This window comes from Furipterus horrens, unplaced genomic scaffold (genome assembly GCF_987537825.1).
Source record: "Furipterus horrens unplaced genomic scaffold, mFurHor1.1.pri manual_scaffold_2, whole genome shotgun sequence".
NCBI classification, from domain to species: domain Eukaryota; kingdom Metazoa; phylum Chordata; class Mammalia; order Chiroptera; family Furipteridae; genus Furipterus; species Furipterus horrens.
In genome coordinates, this window is record NW_028327172.1 from 14243612 (window position 1) to 14263346 (window position 19735).

The 19735-nt window shown below is 49.2% G+C and overlaps 1 protein-coding gene across 1 annotated transcript; it reads right to left on the minus strand.

The window, feature by feature from the left end:
• Nucleotides 1–3904: 3904 nt before the first annotated feature.
• Nucleotides 3905–15296, minus strand: LOC150017932 (putative inactive 1-aminocyclopropane-1-carboxylate synthase-like protein 2). The gene is made up of 15 exons (XM_090267264.1): nucleotides 15275–15296; nucleotides 12554–13089; nucleotides 11241–11309; nucleotides 10744–10805; nucleotides 10303–10372; nucleotides 9989–10055; nucleotides 8901–8998; nucleotides 8585–8662; nucleotides 8166–8266; nucleotides 7066–7155; nucleotides 6673–6718; nucleotides 6427–6568; nucleotides 4966–5108; nucleotides 4727–4880; nucleotides 3905–3987 (listed from the first exon to the last, which is right to left on the minus strand). The coding sequence occupies exons 1-15, from the start codon at nucleotides 15294–15296 to the stop codon at nucleotides 3905–3907; spliced, it is 1761 nt and encodes a 586-aa protein (XP_090123390.1).
• Between the last annotated feature and the right edge of the window lie 4439 nt (nucleotides 15297–19735).

Below are 19735 nucleotides of genomic sequence, written 5' to 3' on the forward strand. Positions count from 1 at the left end.
ACTCATTAAGAACCACTCAATGTCTTCAAGTGCCATGATGGACCTCTCATCCCACCCCAAACTCTATTGCTTCTACATTTGCTGTAAGTGGGATGAGAAAGTCCACAGCTTCCATCAGAGGCCACCAGAGATCCAGAATCATATCCTAAGGCAAAGTGGGTCTGTCTGGGAAAGGTCAATGGGAGCCCACAACCAGCGTGCCCACTACCCCTTCACTCTCCTATGCTCTCCCTCCCCACTGCCCCCCACACCCTTCCAAGGCCTTTGCTCTGCTCCTTCATCTCTTTCCTCTGCTTAGATTTCTTTTGATTGGCAGCATCTCCCTTCCATCCAGCACTTATATGCTGCCAGCATTCCATACATCTTCAAATATGAAAAGCCGTTCCCCTTGCCAGACCTGTGGCTCACTTACGTCAGTCTTTTCTGAACTCTTTCTGTTTGCTTTTCCCCAAGTTCTTCCTGCTTCTTCTATCACAGGGGAGTTTTTCCCAACCACCCTGTCCCCCCCCCCCCCCCCCGTTCCCTTACATTCCCAGAACCCGATATACTGCCCAGACACAAGGAAAGTATTTTGTTTCGTTTCCTCAGACACAATCTGTGCTTGTCACACATACTTCAAAGCCCAGGGGCCCCCGCAAGAGCCCTGGTCCTGGGATCAAGACCAAGTGACCTTGGCCTGGGTGTGCTGGGGGAGAGCATGCAGGAGACGGCAGTGGTGGGGTCATGGGTGGCCTGGCTCCCTGAGGGACGGTGCTCTCCGGCTTCAGCAGGCCCTGAGGTCATCTGCTTCTTGTCGGGACCTGACTGGTGTGCGCTCCTGAGATGCTACTTTTTCTGCATGGGGTATGGCGTGGTGCAGTGTGGTGCGCTCTCTATGAAGTTGTCAAGTGGCTGGGGTTCAGGTTACAAGTGCAAGGTTGATCTCAGTCACTTAAAATTGTGTGGCTGTAAGTTATTATGTCCGGGGTCAATTTCTCATCTGTGAAGGGAATGAGGGGGCAGGGGTTGAGAGGATCACATGAAATAACCAATATAACTTTGAATCTCTCATTCAAATTCTGTCCGGCCATCCACCGCACCATTCCTTCAGCTCAGCATTAAGACACCCGTTCTCTCCATCCATTGGTACTGAGCCCTACTGTGCGCTCACCGGTCTCCTGAGCCTGTAGCCATTTCAAGGAACATTCTGGAGGCTGCCGATGCCTCTCAGCCGCACCCAGGAGACCCGGACGATGACGAGCTGAGAGTTTCTACTGCACTTTGGCTTCCAGTCACAGCACATTTGCAACTTCCTGTCCACCGGGAAATCTCCTCCTTGTTCCCTAAGAGTCCTGCTCTGACTTATTGACTTCTGTTGACCTGGGTCTTCCCTCCAATCCAGACTGCGAAGTTGGCCCCCTACTTCCCTTCTACCTAGGAGTTCATGGGCAGGGACAGGGCCCAACTATCCCCGACCAGCCCACTCTACTGAGTTCTCCTCAGAGTCAGAGGGGCTCCTCCCACCCCCAGAGATTTCTGGGAGCCTGTTTCCATGCCCAGCCTTTGATGTTGGGCACATGTATTGAGTCCTGTAGACACTGAGCTGACCACTTAGCAGCACTATCATTTCATCCCCAGGGCCCTGGGCAGCCTGTGACTCAAGTGGCCATGATGAATGCCCTGTGTGACCGCCACCCATGCTGGCTCTGGGCTTGGCCATGTGACCTGACGTGCATGGGCCCTGGACTTGTCCTTCTGGGGAGCTTGCCCTTAGAAGCCAGCAGCCATGCAGTAAAAGCAGCTCAGGCTAGACTGTGGAGTGATGGAGGGAGAGCCTGGGGAAGGAGACCATACTTGCACATTCCAGCCCCTAGGGAGCAGGCATCTGATTTAGGCCACATGAGTGACCTCGGCGATAACATGCAAACCCAAGTAACTGCCCCTCTAAGCCCCACACCCAAGACTCTTGAGAAATAAGCAAATCATTATTTTAAGCCAAGAAGTTCAGGGGATGACTTCTTACACAGCAAGAGAAAGCAGACAAATCCCAAGTCCTAGATTCTATTATTATCTCCCCACTGTACAGATGCTGAGCCTGAGGTTCAGAGGGCCTTCCCCTTGGTTGCCCAGTGAGTCAGCCAGCGTGGTGGCTGTGAAACTTCACCAGCGTGGGGTGCTCAACGGACTGACAGCCCCAGCACATGGCTCCCCCCGCCCCCCGAACACCGTCCTGCTTCCCTGGCTGCTCCCAGCTGAGCACTGGGCGCGGCAGGCAATGATCCCAGGCTGTTCCTAGGAGACCGCCCACTCCTCCACCCACCTCCTTGGGCTCCAGGACCCCCATGGGCCTCGCTGAGCCTTTTTGGGATGTGCTCCTGTGTGACACTCTTCCCGCTCCGTTCTGCTCCTTCCATCTTTCCTGCCAGGGTCCCACAGTCTTCAGGCTCTCCCGCCTCCTCCTGCCCCACCCGCTATCCTTCACAGGCCTTTGCCTTTGCTCAAATATTAGGTTGCCTTCAGAATAAAATTTTTGGATGTGCTTGTCAGGGGACACAAAGTCACACAGTGAGGAAGCTCAGATCTAAACCCAAGGAGCCTTTGCCTGGTGCTTCCTTTGTTTCTGACACTCTTCCTCTCAGGAAACATGGGCATCTTCCAAGGTGGCTGCCATTCTGTCTTCAGAGGCTCTAAGGCCACAGTGAAAGGAAATTGCAAGGACAAGTCAACAAGGGGTAGGGACCTAACAGACAAGCCTGGGGACCCAGACGGATACCTGGGTCTCCAGGAACTGACAGGGCCCAGGAGCACCCGGAGAAGGATGGGGTGGGGTAGGGATGGCACGCTAACATTGATTTTCTTCTCTGCCCCAAGTCCCTTCCACACCGTCTTGTGCTGAATCATCCAAATGCCCACATGGCCGGTATTCCAATCCCTTCTAGAGCCAAGGGCTTGTCTCCTCACCAAAGAAACTGTTTAAGGGGCTAGCGGGGACAACATTCTCATGTCCACTTTGCTGGTGAGGAAAGCGAGGCTAAAGAGAAGTGAGGTGACTCAGCCAAGGTCACAGAGCTAGCAAGTGGCAGAGCTGAGAAAACAACCTAGCATGTCTCACCTCTAGTTGAGTGTTCTTTATTCACCACCAGCACCTAAAAACACCAGAGGGGTGGACTTGCAGAGACAGGGATGGGAGACCCTGCTACCCAGGCCTCCCTGGGCTGAAAGAAGAGGCCCTGGCATTGGGTGCCGTCTCCTTGGTCTTGCCTCCAGCTTCTGCAGGGACTCAGGCCACTGCCTTCATGCAGGCTCAGTTCAACCTCACACTTTGGAATATGCAGCCATTTCTAGACCATCCCAGCCCTGACCAGGTGCTGGGTTAGTGGCTCCCAGAGCATCACACACACAATGTCAAGAAAAGGCAGGACCAAGGGCAGTGGGACCACAGAAGAAAGGTCATCAGCCACTGGATAGAACGCTCGCCCTTCATTTCTCATTTATTGCTTAGAGCTTCTCTCCCCCATACGGAGGTCACTAGCTCATGGGCTATCGAACACTTGGAATATTGAATTGAGAAACCCTGGATATTAAAGACATAATCTGGAATTTAGAAGAAATTGGAATTTATTAAATATAGGATACAAAATAGTAAAACACAGCCAGAACTTCCTTTATTCCCATGAACTTTCCCACTTGAAACCTCATAAAATCATTTCATACTATAAAATGGCTAGTGAATAAAAAATGCAAAGCTGCCAAAAGTGACCGATGCTCAGCTTGAGGTTGCTGACTGGGTAAGATGAGCCCAATTTGGGGGAGCCCACTGTGTGTCACAGCAGCAGGTCAACACTACAGCCTCCTGAACCAGAGACTGATCAGGGACACCCTCAGCATGTGACTAGCTGGAGCTGCTGGTTGGGGGGAAGCCCATTTATTCCCTCAGCACGTCCTCCATTTGCTTCTCTGCCAAATACTGCTTCTGCTGCACGAGAGCCTGAGAGAACCGGTGCATAGCTAGAGGAGCCAATCGGAGACAGAGAGCAACAGAATTAGTGGGTCTGAGCATGGGCTCCAGACAGCCCTCAGTGATGATAAACCTTCATGGTGCCTCCTGTTCAGGGATGTTGAACTTCAGCCCGACTTGTTTTGAAAGAGGATTCCAAGTCCACCACTGTGTCCCCAGTGGCTCTTTCGGCTCCAGTGTCAGAGCATATGCCTGCCGGACACCATCACGTCTCACACCAAACTCTAGAACCTGGGTATGGACTTGGACTCATCAACTCTTCTATTGCCTCCAGTGTCCCTTCACTCAGTCTGTTCTCACATTAGCTCAGAATTTATTTCTGTAACATAAAGGTTGTCTCTTCACTGCTCTATTCCCAGCAGGGAGAGCAGTGTCCAGCATGTGGTGTGATGCCACAGATCATTGTTGAATGTCACATTCTCCTAACCTTCAGAGGAGACTCTGAGCTCCCCAGAACAACATCAGGGACATCCAGGATCATCTCCCTGTCTATCTGCCCTACTAGATTCAAGCCCCACAGGCCAGAGTACCACTTCTGATGAGTCCCATGCTCTGCTCAATGGCAGGTGTACATACTTCCTGCTTGTAAAAGAACTTAAGATATGGACATGGAAACATTCCATGGTATAGACCGGCTGTAGCTATAGGCCACTAAGGGCCAATAAGAGAAAACTCGGAATGGGGTACAGGAGTGGAAGACACCAGGACTGGGAGGGCAGCACCACTCACCGACTTTCAGGTGGAGGGGCTTATCCGAGAAGGTGAGGCGGAACCAACCAGGCTCCTTACACATGTAGGACTTGCCAGCAGACAGTATCAGCTTGTGCTCCAGGAAGCGGAGATAAAGGAACAGCTCCTCCTCAAATGTGCATGGTTCCAAGTACTAGGAAGGCAGAGGGACAGAGCTGAGTCCAACACTCATCAGGGACATTTGCCCAAGAACACCTATACTCACTACCAGAGCTCACCTCTTTCAAGTTGATCCAGACATAGAGGCCAGAGCCACGATTGAGAAAAGGGACCTTTAGTGCCTTCAGCACGTTAGTGATGTACTTGTGAGCTGCCTGCAGCCGGGAGCGATTAGTGGGCAGGTACACTTTGTCAATCCATTCTGGATGGGTGGGGAAAGAACATTGTCACAGGTCTTGGGGCACACAACTGCCAAAAGTACTTTATCACATGCTCCCTAGCTGGGCTTCTTGGCATCTATTTCTCTCCAAGATTGACTTATTTGTATTTGAGCTGATGGCATCCACACCCAACATTCACCTCCTACGCACAGCTCTGGAGTAGACATTTGGCTTCTCAATAAACCAACAGGAGTGTTCTGTTTGAGTTGACACATTTGACACTAAGAGTCAGGGTGTCCTTCTATGTCAGGTTGACACTGCTGTTGTCAACTGAGAAAGTAGCAAGTACTCACAGCTACCCTTACCTCCTGCCATCAAGCTTCACTCAGCGTGCTTGGAGGAACCAACATTTGCTTGGCAATGACCTCAGCCCTGCTGTTCTCAGCACTGGCAGCACACTGCACTATCAGGGGAATTTTTAAAAGTCTTCATAGCCAGGTTATATCCCCAGATTGTCTAAATCAGAATCTTTGGAGTTGAGCCCACACATCAGTATTTAAGCTCCCTACATAATTCCCACGTTCATCACCAAGTTGAGGTACAGTGTTCAAAGCATCTGGCTCCCCACAGGAAATATCTAGTTGGACTTCTTTCTGTCTATTCTTCTACTCACTCAAAGGTGAACATAATCTGTTTTCTAACCCAGATTACCTGCTTGCTTCAGTTTATTTCATTATATCCTTTCTTTTAATTTAAATCTGCTAGACTGGCATGTGCTCCAACGCAGGGAATTAAAGAAAAGGGGTCCTTCTCTATGTCTGGGTCATGGCATTAAAGGGGAAAGTTCTCCCTGAAGCCAGCATTCATGAGAGATCCCAGAGGCAGAAGACTCCAGGTGACAAAGATGGAGCCACAGCATCTTCCTCAAATGACCACTCTCCTTTGGCCACCTTCCAAGATGAAGGGAAATCATACCTAAGGAGTCAGGGTGTTTCTTTGCAATTTTGCCTGAGCAAGCAGAATTTTGGAAAGGGAAATTATACCCTAAGATAACTGAACATACCCAGACTTTTGAAGTTCTCACCTTAAGGTTCAGACTATGATCGACAATCCCCTTTCCAGGCACCACCAGAACTAGTAGACAGCCAGAAATTAAAGCCTATCTTGGGCCTTAGACCAGCACCTGCCTCTTCTGTGTACACCCTACTGTACCATCAGAGATGCATCCGGCCCTCCTTCAAACTTCCTGTCCTCCACCATTAAACACTACACAACTGTTGGAGGCATGCCCAAGGCCCAGAAGACCCAGGAACTCCCCATGGCCATGGGTCGCCAAGATGCCTGGCTGGAGCTAAGTACCTCTGTCTTGAAGCAACCGACACAGCTTGTGTTGGGTGACGCCAGAGATGCTGTGGAGGAAGCCAAAAGCGCTCACGGCAGAGGCCACCTCCTTGTTGTGGGTGTACAGAGTGCCAAAACGGATGTCAGAGATCCCGAAACCCTACAAGAGAAAGAAGAGAGTATAGGGTGCAGTATCTGGTTGTTCTGCCTTCTGCTCCTGGATTCTCTTCCTTCCCTACCCAAGTCCAGGCAGCTGGGACTCACCTTACTGGTGCCCCAGATGACATGGGTCCTGTTGGGGTCAGGCAAACTGGGGGAGAGACAGTACAGGCATGATTAGGGAGAAATATTTGAGGGATGAAGATTGGGGGCCTATGTGTGGGAAAGATGAGAGTGGAATTAAGGTTCTATACCCTGACCTTTTGGAGGGTTTTACCTTGACTTTGAATAATGCAGTTTCTACCTTGCCCTCAAGTTATCTCATGGACAGAATGGCATTTAGACTGAAAGGTACTTGGGAGGAAATACCATAGTTTGCGCGTTTTCAAATCTAACTTAGTTCCTAAAATTTAACCAGTTGAATTTATGGCACATGAACTTATTGTGGAAAAGCAGAAAGCTAATATTCTCATCCAACTCCAGCTGAGACCAACTCACCTCTCCAGGCTCAGAACACTGTGGAATGTGATGGAGTCATCAAACACAGACAGCATGTAAACCTCATCAATAATCACATGTAGGTTGTACCTGCAAATTAGGCAAAAAAGGGATAACAATTGTCAAGGTTCTCTCTCTGAACTGACTTTCTTTCACAGACAACTCTGGGTACAGAGCAGATACTCTTACTGCTCCAGCAGCCCATCCCATCTGTCTGAGGGTCATGATAACGTAGGGGACCTGGTTAACCAGGAGGAATTGTATACCTAGTATGGGAGTTCTTTGAAGAAATAACCTGCTGTACACACGCTTGAACCTTACTGAACCTTTAAACCATCAAAGAAAGACCACTTAGTGACATAAGTGGGCTAAGTGCTTCTGCTCTATTGAATCCCCCCAGAGGCCTCTGAAGCAGTACTTTCATCTACATTTCACAGATGAGAAGATAGTTTCGAAGATGTAAAGTTAATTCCCTCAACTAGCAGGTTCTGGAGATGGGATCTGAACCCAGTTCTGCCAAATGGCAGCCCACAACTTCCAGCATTCTTCCTATTGTTCCCGTGCTCTGCTCTGCCATTAATTGGTCTGGGTTGGTTATGAGGCTTGGATAAGTACATCTCATCTAAAAAAAAAGAGAAGATTATGTCCCCTGACTGAGGGCTGTTTCAGGACTCCAGACATATCTGATGTGAACATGATCTTAGGAATGGGACATGCAAGTTCTCTGGGGACATGTCTTCATCTTTAGACCACAAGGTCCAAAGGTCTCTCTTACTTGGCACCTCAGGCCAGGTAGTTTGGGAAATGGTTGCTAAGAATGTGCTTAGGCTACAAGGAGTGGACAAGCAACAAAACTGTATTATGACTGTTATATAGCTGTCCACACATGGACAAGACGAGAAAGGAAATGGCATAATAGCTTGGTTGAAGCAATAAGCGTGTGGGTGGGTGCCTTTTCTTTCATTCCACTTTCAGCTGGTTGTACAACACTTTGCAGAGTATGGCAAGAAGTTAAGAATATTAGGGTAAATTATTTCTAGTTCTGACTTCTTGTCCACGAACGATGGGAATTCATCTAGTCTCATGTAGTAAACTCCTACCTCTTGGCAAATTCCAGGTATTCCTTCAGTGAGTCCCGGGAGTAGATGTCTCCCAGAGGGTTATGAGGGTTAATGAGCACAAGACCCTTGACCTTTCTTCCCTGAAACAACAAAACATAACAGTGAACACAAATCCTTCACATGTACTTCATTTTCAGCCATGGATCCATTAGGACTCCCAATATTGGTCACCTAACCAGGTAGCATCTTGAAGCAACTACCATCCTGCCCACAGGGCAGAGCAAGAAGGAGCTCTGGGGCCTGTCACTGAGAGGGCTCCTAGGGGGACATGCCCCTGGACACTGGCTCTTCTGAAGGAGCCCACACGGCCTGGTGAGCAAGTTGTAGCAGAATCCCAGCACTGAGCCCCTTTCAGCAGCAGCAGCAGCGCCCACCCTGACGCACAGTTCCCTCCTTACCTTAAGCTGAGCCTCAAGCAGGGCTTTCTCCAACTTGTCCACGGTCAGCTGGAATGGACGAGAGTTCCCCTCTGTGATCTGGAACACAGGCATGGCCTGAGGACCACCTATCTGATAGCTTCTAAGCTTGGATCCCTCTTTCCTATAAACTCCGAACTGTCCTTTGCCCTCACACCCAGCGTACCAGTGCCACGTCTCATTTCTCCATCCTCCCACACCATCTCTTAAACAGGAGGAAGGCAAGCCCCGTGCCTTAAGCCACCAGAACATTACATTGCCTAGGTGGGCTGAGGAGGGAAAGGGGCCCCATTCTGACCTCACTGTCCAGGTGGACATGAATCAGCTCAACTTTAGCATATAGGTGAGAAGTAAAGGTGAAGCCAGCATAGAAGGGGGTGGGTGTCAGAAAGGCCTCTGGAAGCACAAGGAGACAAAACTGTCAGTCCAGGGTCCCTCGGTCAGCACCAACCAGACACCACCCATCCTCACACCAGCAACAACCCTACCAATGGAGACGGTTACTCTGGTATCCCCTCCCACTGGGGAATTAGTGCTATGGGATTCAGGCTTTGTAGTTGTGTTCTTGTAAACAACATTGGGGACAGAACTACTGCCCTATTGGCTGTGTTCTTGAGAAGGAGGCAAGGCAAGAACAGTGCTGTGAACGGCTCATCAACCAGGGCACAGATCAAGCCACTGTACTAGCAGGATGCGATCTGGTCACTCACACTCTCTGGTCAGCTCCAGGGCGAACACCAGAGGCCAAGGTCCCTGCACAGGGTGGGTTCTCCTGTCTCCACATGACTCAGGCTATCTGCACCTGGTGCTCTCATGTGCTCTGTTTTTCCCATCCATAGGGCCTCATTGATGAGCTAACCAAGACCTACTCATCAGAATGAAACTGACTATATTGGTAACGTGCTTCCATGCAGTCGAAGCTCATTAGTAAGGTCTGAGACTCCTGTTTGGGCATTGTTAAGGGGAACATTGAGAACGGATCTCTCACCGTTAATTGATCTAGAACTCATTAAGTTTTTTTATTTTTTATTTTTTATTTTTTAGGAGAAGGAGGAGGTGATAGTAATTCTATCTAGTTAAAGCCAGTATGCAAGGTCTTTCTGTATTGGAGTTGAGTCCCAAAACCCAGCTAATAATATAATATTTGGCTTCCATTGTCACCATTTCTAGGGCATACCTCCTTGAGGCTGTCACATGATTTCCCTCCTTATGAGTGGGGATGTAAATCCCTCTCTCTTACTAAAATAGTAGGAAGAGGTTCTATTCAATGTAGGAGGGTCCCAGCACTTCAGAAGAAAGGCCTTGAGTCAAGATGCTCTTCTTCCCTTAGACCCAGCGCCGATGTGCTGTGATTTCCCTGAGGGAAAGCAGAGCCCACTGACTTACCACCTGGATCACAGAGAACCATGGTCAGCGCAGAGAACACAGAGAGGCAGCTATTTAGAACAACCACCTGAAGAAGATGCATGGAAGGAAGAAGTAAAAAATGAGTCCCCATGAAAGAAAGGCTAGTCCCCCCTCTCCTGGCCTGGGTAGGGACAGGCCCCCCGAGCCTCCTCAGCTGGGGCCTTTTGACCATCATTCCGTCCTGGCACTGAGAGTCTCTGCTGGTTTCTTTCTGCTCACTAGAAAGTGCGGGAAGTCTCTCAAGAATACAGCCCCTTCAGTAGACTTGTGGTGGGGCCAGGAGACTGACTCACATTTTGGGGGTCAAGCTGGGCAGGTGCCTTGCAGTAGTAGGTCAGGAACCGGGCCACTTCCTCCTGCAGGCTGTGAACAGACCCAGAGACACCTTGTGCTTCCCAGGCCCAGAGGCTCTTCCTCCTCAATGTGTAGACTTCAGTCTTTTTCTAAAGCAAGGGGCCCAACCTCATGTTACTGGGCTACTGACTGAGGCTATAAATTTCCCAGGTGACAGACTATTAGTATGAGAGTTTGGACAAGAACACAGGCATTGAATTAAAGGGCTGTTCTATTTTTACTACACCAGGCTACCTCTTAAAAGTTGTGCTGTAGACATTTTATAGAGTAGTTACCCAAGAAGGAGAGGTAGCCAATGAAGAATCTGGCACCATAAGTCCTTCTTGTCATGAGGGCTGGTGCCTGTGGACCAGGGAACCATAGATCAGAAAGTCACTTACAGTGTTTGTCCTCTCCAGTCAGAATATTGCAGAAGGGCTTCGTCAATATAGTTCATGTCACTCTGACCCAACTGTTGACAAATAAAGCATGAGGACAGCCAGACCAGGGAAGCCCAGCAGTCTTCATCCTACTCCTGGGGTGCAGATGGGTGTCTGCCCTACAACACAGGGCCTCCCAGCGGGCAATGGGTACACATGCTGCATGATACTGAACAAATGGGGTCTTCCAACTTATTACCAGTCAGAGAAATAGATAACTCCTGGGAAGTGTTCAGCAACCTCCCCAACCGTACACTTGGGCCAGAGCTTCCCTTGTCAGCCTACCCAAAACACACCCATCCAAAGAACACCTCAGAATAGTCAGAAAAGCCCAGAGGTCGTGTGTGCTATTCTAGAAGCTGTTTCCCCACTCCCTTCCCCAATCTACTAAGTCCCACTCCTGCATCTACCACATTCTGGGGGCCTGAGCCTGAATATGGGTCCCAGCAGTCTATAACCTGGCTTACCCTTTCAGCCATGAGATCAATGCAGAGTTTGTTCTCACTGAGACCGAGGTTAATGAAGCCCTGGAGATGGAAGAATCTGAGATCAGTCCTCTTGCCCAGCCTAGGTGGACCCCTTTCAACCTATCAAAAAATACTCATCCCCGATGATTTCAGATGGAGAACTTACTGTCCCAGTTGGCAATTCAATACATGTTTAAGTGTCTGAAAACTTTCTACAAATTCAAAATGGCACATCTTGCAATTTTTCTCCTTTCGAGCCATAGAGATAAGTAGTTACATTAGGCACCAGCTACCAGTTCTTGAGTTCTTATTCACTAGAATCACTAGGCGAAATGCTTCTTCACAGTTGCCTTCATTCTCACAACTCCTCTGAAGTTCTATGATGATCCCCACTTTGAAGGGAGTGCAACTCAGAAACATTAACTAACCTACAAGCCATGTGACCTTGGGGATGGCAGACTACCTGCCTGTCCCAGAGTCCTAAGCACCACAGACTCTGCCTCATACCCATCTCTGTTATTTCCACTCCTGTGTGCAGTCCCTTCAAGTTATGAGAAGAGGTACTGACTCCCTTGGCCCCCAGAGAAGCACATGGCCGTCGAGCACACGTCACTTACCTAGACACAAGAGATGGTTTGATTTGTGCTGTCTCCCACCCCCTGGCTGGAGAGCTACAGTGAACCTCCATCGCTGGAAGCCTTCCATTGGCTCCCTATCTTCCTTAGGACAACATCCCAACACCTCAATGTCCTACCCCATCCACACCTCATGTCACAGTGCTCATTGCCTCTGCTCTAGCCACATGGGCCTCCTTTTCCATTCACTCCAGCCCTCCCCACCTAAAGCTTTCACACATGCCGTTCCTCCCTCCTGGAGGACCCACCCTCCCACCACCACCATAGCTGGCTGATTTGGCCTTTAAGACACCTTCCCAGTACACCCAAACTGGGCGTGCCCTCAGTGCTCTTAGAAACATTATTAAAGTTCATTTCCCAATGCCTGATGATATTCAGCACTAGACTGAGTTCCCTGAGGGCAGGTTCACTTACACCTGACCATAGTGACTCCTAGTGGGATGTAGGGGAAGCAAGCAGAGATGGGGCAGGAAACCCAGTCCCAGCTCTCCTCCTTTCATGGGCATGTCACTCTATGTTGTGCCCATGCCCTCAGCTATAAGGAGACAATACCACCTACATCATGGGGCTGGGAAGAGTGAGCGAGAGAGCACAGCCCTTGGCACAGGACTCAGTATATCCTAGTGCCTGAGTATGTAGTATGTCCCTGCCACCCTCCACCATACTCACCAGTGTGTTATTCTCCTCATGGTATTTGTCTTTTTGGTAGGTCATGTAGTCATGGAAGCTGGAGTGATATAAGGCAGACATGGTAATGCCACGGGTGGACAGATGATAGCTGCCGAATGCAGCTTCCAGATGACCTGGATGGTAACTTAGCCGGGCAGGCTGTCTGGATGATTGGGCCTGCTGCCCGCCTCCAACATCACCCCGAGAGTCCAGGGAAAGGCGAGACATTTGGAGCTCCAGGCTTCCTGTGTCCACAGACTGTAAGTGGCTGATCACCTGGCACATCAACCGGATGAGGCTGGCTTCCTTCTCCCTGGTGGCCCGACCGTGCCTCTCCCCCTCTGGCACCAGGTCCTGCTGCGCGATGTAGTCCTCTATGGTCTGCAGCAAGCGCAGCATCAGCTCCATCAGCTGGGTGTGGGGGCTCTGGGTTCTGAGGCCCAGGCCCTTCATCTGGCCATGGGGCTTGCGGAGGGTGTCCGATTGGTGACTCACAGTCTGGGTCTTTGTTTTGGCCTCGGCAAGCTGGCCTGAAGCTGCAGAGAAGGAGAGAGACCATGAAATGCAGCAGAGGACTCTTCTCCTGGCCCTCTGAATCAGGCCTCATGTGAGAATTCTACTGTATGATGGGGAATGGGACTCTCCAAAATCTAGAATCTATTTTAAAAATTTAATATTTATTCTTATATGTTGAACTTTAGTCACCTTCAAAGCACTCTCCATTTGATGTAATAGACCTATTGAGATCTTTCTTTCACTGCGTGAACAGTTTTTGAACTTGTTGCTTTTGATGCCTTTTAGCGCTTCTGCTGTTTTTTGTTTCACCTGTTCCACATCAGTAAGACAGTCCTGTTGAGGACTTTTTTCATCCAGGAAACAAAAAAGTTACTCCAGGTAGTGACTGGGTGAACAGGAGGGTGGAGCATGGGGGTCATGCCATCTTTGGTCAAACACTGCTGAACACTCAGGGCACTGTGGGTAGTTGCAATCACATAACACATCATGAAATGGGGAAATATGTTGAAAGTGTTCACAAAAATTCACTGCAGCTGAACACAGCCTTTCACAACAACACCAGCTGGTACACAGATGGGTTTCTAGAGCACTCATCTAGTGGGGGAAGCTCTCCTTGAGATAATTCCAGTTTTGGGGGGGTGCCACCCTCTTATTTAAAGAAATACAGCATGGGGCAAAAGTAGGTTTATAGTCATTTGTATGGAAAAATAATACAATAAGAAATAATATTAAAATAAACTTTTGTTTTCCACACTATAAACTTCCCTTTGCCCCACCCTGTATATTGTTCCAAGTTATTTATATTGTGCTAGAGAAAAGAAAAAAGCATGCAAATTTTATAATAAAAGTGACATCAAATTTGATGAAGTTTATATGAAGAACTATAAATGAATCTCATAATTAGATTATCGATACTTAAAAGCTGAATAGCACTTAGCAAACAAATCCAACACCACCATAAAATAATCTTATGACCAAGTTGGGGTTATACTGAGGATGGAAGGATAGTTCAATTCTACAATTTATAGTAACTTCATTAGTAGAACCTAAGGGGATAAAAATGACTTGACCATAAATGCGAAAGAAACATTTGACAAAATGAGACACCCTTTCATTACATATTCAACTTGGCAAGATGAATGGATACCTCTTTAACATAAGACATTTCTCAGCCAAAAAAACAGCCTCCTATTAAGTTGGGAAAATCTGAAGGGTTTGAACCCATAATTGAAAGACAAGGCCGTTCATTCATTGTCAGAGTTAAATAGCTAACATTGCACCAGTGGTCTCAGCCAAGAACATTAGGCAAGGAAATCAACTAGTTAAAAATAGGGAATTTGATTATTGCTACCTGCAGATTATTGCCATCTACTTGGAAGACCCGAGAATTAACAAGTGATTTACGAGAGAACTTAGTATAGTTCTAGAATAGGGGCCCATTTCTTGTTTCTGTAAATGCAGTTTTATTGGAACACAGCTACACCTGAGGTGCACATACATGCCAGTCAAGAGTGTGGTAGTAAATGCTAGACCAGCCTTTTCAATCTGGGTTGTTTACATAACTGCTGAGCCAAGCCACTGCCCAGCAGCCCCATCCACATGCAGAGGCGTTTTCACTTAATTCTAAATCCTAGGAGGTAAGAATTCTCCACAGCTTTCAGATAGAGCAATTAAGGACATCAGTGATTACAATCCAGTGAATTTCACAAGGTGTTGGCTACTCTGACGGACACTAAACCCTCCGCAATCACAATATTATCAATGGCAGTGAAGTAATTGAGCACCTCGAAGAGCCAGGACCTGGTCTAAGGTCTTTGTAAACGCAACGATTTGATCCTCAAAATGACTCTATTATGAGAGCACCTCCATAAGCCACACTTTACAGATGAGAAAACAAAGACGCACAAGAAGAAAGCGAGGTACACAAGTAACATGGGACAGGGGAGCTTTAAAGCTAAGTCCACTACCATCGGAGCCCACTGCCCTCTCAAAATCTCTCCCAAAGACCACTTTCTAGAAGGATACACATCCATACATTCAAGACTTGGCACTCACTGCTTGGGATCCATAAGCCCAGTAAGTCCATCGGTGGTCCAACCCCACTAGGGGGTCCAAAAACCCAGCTGAAGCCCCAGACAGTGTCTGGTCCCAAGCCCCTCTCACTCCACGTCCCACGGCTCTCCCGACCCTGCCAGCAGCGCTTACCTGCGTCTCTGTTTCCACTCATGTCTTCTTCAGTGTAAAACCGTTATACCCAGTGAAATCCTCCTCAACCATTAGAGCTCAGACGTCGCTCTATGACCCTTCTCCTCTCACTGAGCTTGACTCCTGCATTGCGTCTGCAGCTCTGCTTTTAAGAACAAAGTGCTACTCAGGGCAACGATCAGATCCACATGTTCTCTTCCAAGGGGATCTACCCAGGAGCGCCCGATTAGCTAAAATGGCCTATCTTGGCACCATTAGAGAGAAAGCATCAGCGACGAGCACACCTGAGAGCCCCCTGCATTGGAGCTGTGGTTCCCAAACCTCGGTGGCATTGGCATCACCTGGAGAGCTATAAACACCAAAAGGCTCTTGGAAGTAGGGCAGGGCCTGGGCCAGGAGGTGACTCAAGATCGCCAGGTGGTTTGAATACTTACCAATGCTTCACAACCACTGGAGCAAGAGAATCTCAATTCAATGGTAGGTGAGCTATGAACTTTCCTTGTGTCTGGGAAAGCCATGATTGACAGTGGGTTATCCCAGGACAGGGGGCCAACTTGGCAAGGAAGCATGAAGTGATCGCCAGGAGGGTGGGTCCCATAGCCCAGCCCTACCTACCTGACTGTGTCCTTGACAAACCTACCCAGCCTTTCTGGTCCTCAGTTTCTCCTTGTCCAATGGGGAAGGACATGACACCTTCCTCACAGAGGGTGATGGGAAGGTTCACTGTTTAGTGCTGTTTCTCAAATGCAAGGAACCACATTGGCTATGGGGGAGCTCAGTAACATTTATGAATGAATGAGTAAATGAACAAAGGAATGAACCAAAACTTGAATGAAGATAGCATAATGCAGTGATCTGAGGTGTGGGTGCCCTTCTGGGCCATATGTTTCCCATGTAGTACCGTAGTTCCAAGGCACAAGAGGGGCTTCTTGGTTAGTGTTTGTTGATTTACATTAGTTAATCACTATTAACCAATGAGCGACTAGAGACGGGAATGAAGGAATCAATCAGTTGTAGACCCCAGGTGAACGCTGATGGTGGAATGAAGGTTTACTCAGAGAAATACCTCCTTTCCTACCCTCTCCTGCATTTGTGACAACCTGCCTCAGCTGGCTGCTCTCTTAACTATGGGCACCATTCCTACCACAGGCTGCCACAGGGACTGGCCAAGAGGGGTCGCTAAATCCTAATTTTCCTTCTTGGCTCCTAAAACTCAGGGCAGCTACTGCTGTGGACTCAGAGAAGTAGAGAGAGAACAGTAAGTAAAGGCCTGGGAAGGCCCAGTCCCCCCTTAGAGTTGCTAGCGCCTGTGTTGCAAGGTGTCCAGTAAAGGGCTGGGCACCTGGCTGGGCTCAGGCAATATCATCTCATAACAACTCACGTCAACCCCTGCGCTCTGAGGGCCTCCGAGCATCTGGGTCTTACACACAGGACCCCGGGCTCAGCGGTCGGTGCCTTGGGCACTGTCACACAATGAGACTACATCAGTGGGAGGACTAGAATTCAGATTTGGTGAACGCTCATGTTTCCTCCTCCATCCCCCTTCCATCCCAGCTCCTTTTGGCTTCTCTGGTCCAAGGGCAAAGCAAGACTCCAAGTCTAGCATCTGCCTTGGCCTAACTTGGACAGACTTGGGTTCTCTTTGCAGGTGAGGAAAGCATGGAGGGAGGCAGAGTTCCTCCCCCAAGGACACTGGCCCAGCTGCCCTCTGCTCCCACCACCGCCCCTGTTTGCTTCACCCTTATTTCCTTGATTTCTTTTCCCTGGGTTTTAAGTCGCCACTTGCCCACAGGCAAATTCACTTAGGAGAGGGGAACCTGGCAGGCACAGATGTGAGGGCCGAAGTGGAAGTTCAGCAAGTGCTGCCCTGACCCGTCTCAGAGAGAGGCAGCATGAAACAGAGGTTCTGAGGGGCCTACCTGAGAGGACCCCAACCATACACGTTGTGTGACCAGAGCCCAGGAATCTGTAATGATGGGGCTTTCTTTGCTGACAAGACTGCTAAGCTCCACACTCTGGGTCTCCCAGCAATCCAGTGAGGAAAGTGTCCTTGGCCCCGTTTTACAGATGGGGAAACTGAGGCCTAGCAAGATGTTCTCAACCTCATCCAATTTCATGCTATTGAAGTGGCCTAACTCCAGGCATGGCTGACTCGCCAGATTCCTGAACCCCAGAAAGAATAGCCTTAGATCCTGTTAAGTATAGCCTGGTCTCCAGGTTGTATGAGGGATCCTGGAGTGGGGGGGTCCGAGGAAGAGGAATGCCATGATGTCAGGATTCGTTGGCTCTGGCCCAATGGACTCATCTTCCTCCATCCAAACTGAGGGTCAGTTCACCAGCTGGTGACTGCCTAGTTACCATCTGGGGAACGGTATCTGCAAACCATTCCCCCCCAGGTCCTGTTGTTCAAAGGGACTGCAGGTGTTCCCTCCTCGACAAGGTCTCTCTCATACTCCAGCCTCTCAGAGCTGGAGCCCCTTCATGTCCTGAGCCATGAGCTGCACATCTACATGTTCCCTGACCTTAGCACTCACACCCAACTTGACTGTAGAGACCTGGGGGGGAGAGAACACCTCTGTGCTTGTAGCCTTCAGGGGATGAGTATAAAGTAGGTGTGAAGCAGCTGCTTCTTGTTTACTTGATTAGTTCTGAGATGGGAAAACAGGTGACAGAAAATGGACAGTGTATAAATGAATGGAGCTGTCTGAGTGCCGTGAAGAAAACCCAGGCTGGGTAAGGAGTAGAGACCAAGAGGGAAGCCTCTACAGATAGTGTCAGGCAGAGACCCACAGGCAGAGAAGGAGCAGTCCACGTGGACCTCTGGGGAGCAGTGTTTCAGGCAGAGCACCCAAGGGCAAAGGCCTGAGGTGAGAGCATGTGTTTGCTGTATTTGAGGAAGTGCTCTCCTATGGTTTGATGAACCCTGACAAGGATTTGGCTTTTCCTCTGAGCATGATGGGAAGACAGATCTCCAGAGCTGGTGTGTGAGTGACTAACTGCCTTGTGGAGCTGGCTGGAGTTCCCAAACAAGTCAGGACACTTCAAGCTATGGGAAGTATATTCCTGATTTGGAATCATTAGTTCTCATTGCTACAGTAGGTCATGTTGCTCCTAGAAAGCCCAAGGTCTTCATCGGAGGTTAGTGGAGCCCCGGGATGACATTCTCAACTAGGACCACATCAAATTCACCTGGGAAGCTTCCCCAAAAACCAATGCCAAGTTCACCTGTGCCCCACTGACCCAGGGAATGGACATTACTCATTAAGAACCACTCAGTGTCTTCAAGTGCCATGAATGGGCCTCTAATCCCACCCAAACTCTATCGCTTCTACATTTGCAGTAGAGGGATGGGCAGGTCTACAGCTTCCATCAGAGGCCCCTAGAGATCCAGAATCATATCCTAAGGCAAAGTGGGTCTGCCTGGGAAAGGTCAATGGGAGCCCACAACCAGCGTGCTCACTGCCCCCTTTGCCCTTCTATGCTTTCCCTCCCTACTGCCCCCCACACCCTTCCAAGGCCTTTGCTCTGCTCCTTCATCTCTTTCCTCTGTTTAGATTTCTTTTGATTGGCAGCATCTCCCTTCCATCCAGCACTTATATGCTGCCAGCATTCCATACATCTTCAAATATGAAAAGCCGTTCCCCTTGACAGACCTGCGGCTCAGTTAAGTCAGTCTTTTCTGAACTCTTTCTGTTTGCTTTTCCCCAAGTTCTTCCTGCTTCTTCTATCACAGGGGAGTTTTTCCCAACCACCCTGTCCCCCCCGTTCCCTTACATTTTCAGAACTCGATATACTGCCCAGACACAAGGAAAGTATTTTGTTTCGTTTCCTCAGACACAATCTGTGCTTGTCACACATACTTCAAAGCCCAGGGGCCCCCGCAAGAGCCCTGGTCCTGGGATCAAGACCAAGTGACCTTGGCCTGGGTGTGCTGGGGGAGAGCATGCAGGAGACGGCAGTGGTGGGGTCATGGGTGGCCTGGCTCCCTGAGGGACGGTGCTCTCCGGCTTCAGCAGGCCCTGAGGTCATCTGCTTCTTGTCGGGACCTGACTGGTGTGCGCTCCTGAGATGCTACTTTTTCTGCATGGGGTATGGTGTGGTGCAGTGTGGTGCGCTCTCTATGAAGTTGTTGTCAAGTGTCTGGGGTTCAGGTTATAAGTGCAAGGTTGATCTCAGTCACTTAAAATTGTGTGGCTGTAAGTTATTATGTCTGGGGTCATTTCTCATCTGTGAAGGGAATGAGGGGGCAGGGGTTGAGAGGATCACATGAAATAACCAATATAACTTTGAATCTCTCATTCAAATTCTGTCCGGCCATCCACCGCACCATTCCTTCAGCTCAGCATTAAGACACCCGTTCTCTCCATCCATTGGTACTGAGCCCTACTGTGCGCTCACCGGTCTCCTGAGCCTGTAGCCATTTCAAGGAACATTCTGGAGGCTGCCGATGCCTCTCAGCCG

Coding starts and splice junctions, on each gene's coding strand:
- LOC150017932 (XM_090267264.1), bottom strand. CDS start 15,296: ATGAGTGGAAACAGAGACGCAG. Junction 10,806..11,240: donor TGGCTGAAAGGGTAAGCCAG/GTTATAGACTGC, acceptor CAGTTGGGTCAG/AGTGACATGAACTATATTGA. Junction 7,156..8,165: donor TACCTGGAATTTGCCAAGAG/GTAGGAGTTTAC, acceptor CCTAATTTGCAG/GTACAACCTACATGTGATTA.